Raw genomic sequence first — 2,500 nt, 5'->3', positions numbered from 1 at the left:
CACATTTTTCAACCACTCCACAAATTTCTTGTTAACAAACTATAGTTTTGGCACGTCGGTTAGGACATCTACCCACTGGGAATGGGATGAAAGAAATAATAGCTGAAATAAATCCTTCTCTCTACTATTATTCTGACATTTCACATTCTTCAAATAAAGTGGTGATGTCACGACAGATTTCCTCCTCTTCCTCTGAAGAAGAGGATCGGACCAAGATGCAGCTTGGTAGGTGTCCATGTTATTTAATAAGAAAACTCAACATGAACACAAGTACAAAAGAACAAAGTGAACTGGCAACGAAACAGTCCCGTGTGGCACAAACACAGGAAACAATCACCCACAAAATACCCAAAGAACATGACTGCCTAAATATGGTTCCCAATCAGAGACAACGATAGACAGCTGCCTCTAATTGAGAACCAATCTAGGCAACCATAGACTTACAAAACACCTAGACCAGAGAACACCCCATAAACATTCAAAACCCCTAGACCAGACAAAACACACACACACACACACACACACACACACACACACACACACACACACACACACACACACGCAAACACTCTCACACACACACGCACACGCACACACACACACACACACACACACACACACACACACACACACACACGCAAACACTCTCACACACACACGCACACACACACACACACACACACACACACACACACACACACACACACACACACACACACACACACACACACACACTTATTTCTGTCATCTCGGTCTGTCATCTCGGTCTGTCTGTCTGTCTGTCTGTCTGTCTGTCTGTCCTCTCGTTACTACACATATGACACTGAGATGTTTTATCCATCTGGGTTGGGTCGACAGGAAGGATTCATGAGCTCATTATCTGTCTATATGTTTCCGTATAGGTGCCACTTCTGTATGTATTCTGTATGTCTCCAGCTCCACTCTTCTCCAGTTTCTTTCATAGCGTACAGATAACATAACCACTGCTCTCTCTCTCTCTCTCTGTCATCCTCTCTCCAGGTCTGTTCCACCGTGCCATCATCCAGAGTGGCTCTGCCCTGTCCAGCTGGGCGGTCAACTACCAGCCTGTGAAATACACCCGTCTGCTGTCTGAGAAGGTGGGCTGTAACGTTCTGGATACCCTGGACATGGTGGACTGTCTGAGGAAGAAGAGTGCCAGGGAGCTGGTTGAGCAGGACATCCAGCCAGCACGGTACCATGTGGCCTTCGGACCGGTTATAGACGGAGACGTCATACCTGATGATCCAGAGATCCTCATGGAGCAGGTGGGAGACCGCTGGGATAGTTTTGTTCGTGTTGTTTGTTTCTTATTTGACTTTGTTTATGAAATAACATACACACACAAACATGCCCATAATGGTAATTAAGTCAACAGTCAAAGAAAATAATGCATTTTCAAAACGTGGTTATTTCCACACAGGGAGAGTTCCTGAATTATGACATCATGCTGGGAATCAACCAGGGGGAGGGGCTTCGCTTTGTTGACAACGTGGTCGACTCAGAGGATGGCATCTCCGGCAACGACTTTGACTTCTCAGTGTCGGACTTCGTTGACAGCCTCTACGGTTACCCAGAAGGCAAAGACACTCTGAGAGAAACCATCAAGTTCATGTACACGGACTGGGCGGACCGCGAAAACCCAGAGACACGACGCAAGACGCTGGTCGCCCTGTTCACCGACCACCAGTGGGTGGAGCCGTCAGTGGTGACTGCGGACCTCCACGCCCGTTACGGCTCGCCAACGTACTTCTACGCCTTCTACCACCACTGCCAGAGTCTGATGAAGCCGGCCTGGTCGGACGCAGCCCACGGAGACGAGGTTCCCTACGTGTTCGGGATCCCCATGATCGGACCTACAGACCTGTTCCCCTGTAACTTCTCCAAGAACGACATCATGCTCAGCGCCGTGGTGATGACATACTGGACCAACTTCGCCAAGACCGGGTAAAGTTGTCCTGCTTTAGTACTTTAACATCTTAACCTGCGGGGTCTGGACTGCTTCTGGTTTTCTGTTCTACTTGATAATTAATGGCATCTACCTGGTGTCCCAGGTCTAAATCCGTCCCTGATTAGAGGGGAATCATCCACCTGGTGTCCCAGGTCTAAACCAGTCCCTGATTAGAGGGGAGTCATCCACCTGGTGTCCCAGGTCTAAATCAGTCCCTGATTAGAGGAGAATCATCCACCTGGTGTCCCAGGTCTAAATCAGTCCCTGATTAGAGGGGAATCATCCACCTGGTGTCCCAGATCTAAATCAGTCCCTGATTAGAGGAGAATCATCCACCTGGTGTCCCAGGTCTAAATCAGTCCCTGAATAGAGTGGAATCATCCACCTGGTGTCCCATGTCTAAATCAGTCCCTGATTAGAGGGGAATCATCCACCTGGTGTCCCAGGTCTAAATCAGTCCCTGAATAGAGGGGAGTCATCCACCTGGTGTCCCAGGTCTAAATCAGTGCCTGACTAGAGGGGAATCATCCA

The 2,500-nt window shown here is 48.6% G+C and overlaps 1 protein-coding gene across 3 annotated transcripts in view; it reads left to right on the top strand.

The window, feature by feature from the left end:
- LOC110515721 (neuroligin-3) overlaps positions 1–2,500 on the top strand; it is a 450,353-nt gene that overhangs the window by 413,049 nt on the left and 34,804 nt on the right. For all 3 annotated transcript variants that reach the window (XM_036943365.1, XM_036943364.1, XM_036943363.1), the window contains 2 exons: positions 1,021–1,286; positions 1,442–1,965. In XM_036943365.1, the coding sequence (XP_036799260.1) occupies positions 1,021–1,286; positions 1,442–1,965 (790 nt within the window). The remainder of the gene's footprint in view (positions 1–1,020; positions 1,287–1,441; positions 1,966–2,500) is intronic.

Source organism: Oncorhynchus mykiss, chromosome 14, assembly GCF_013265735.2.
Source record: "Oncorhynchus mykiss isolate Arlee chromosome 14, USDA_OmykA_1.1, whole genome shotgun sequence".
NCBI lineage: Eukaryota > Metazoa > Chordata > Actinopteri > Salmoniformes > Salmonidae > Oncorhynchus > Oncorhynchus mykiss.
This window is presented reverse-complemented; position numbering and strand designations above follow the sequence as displayed.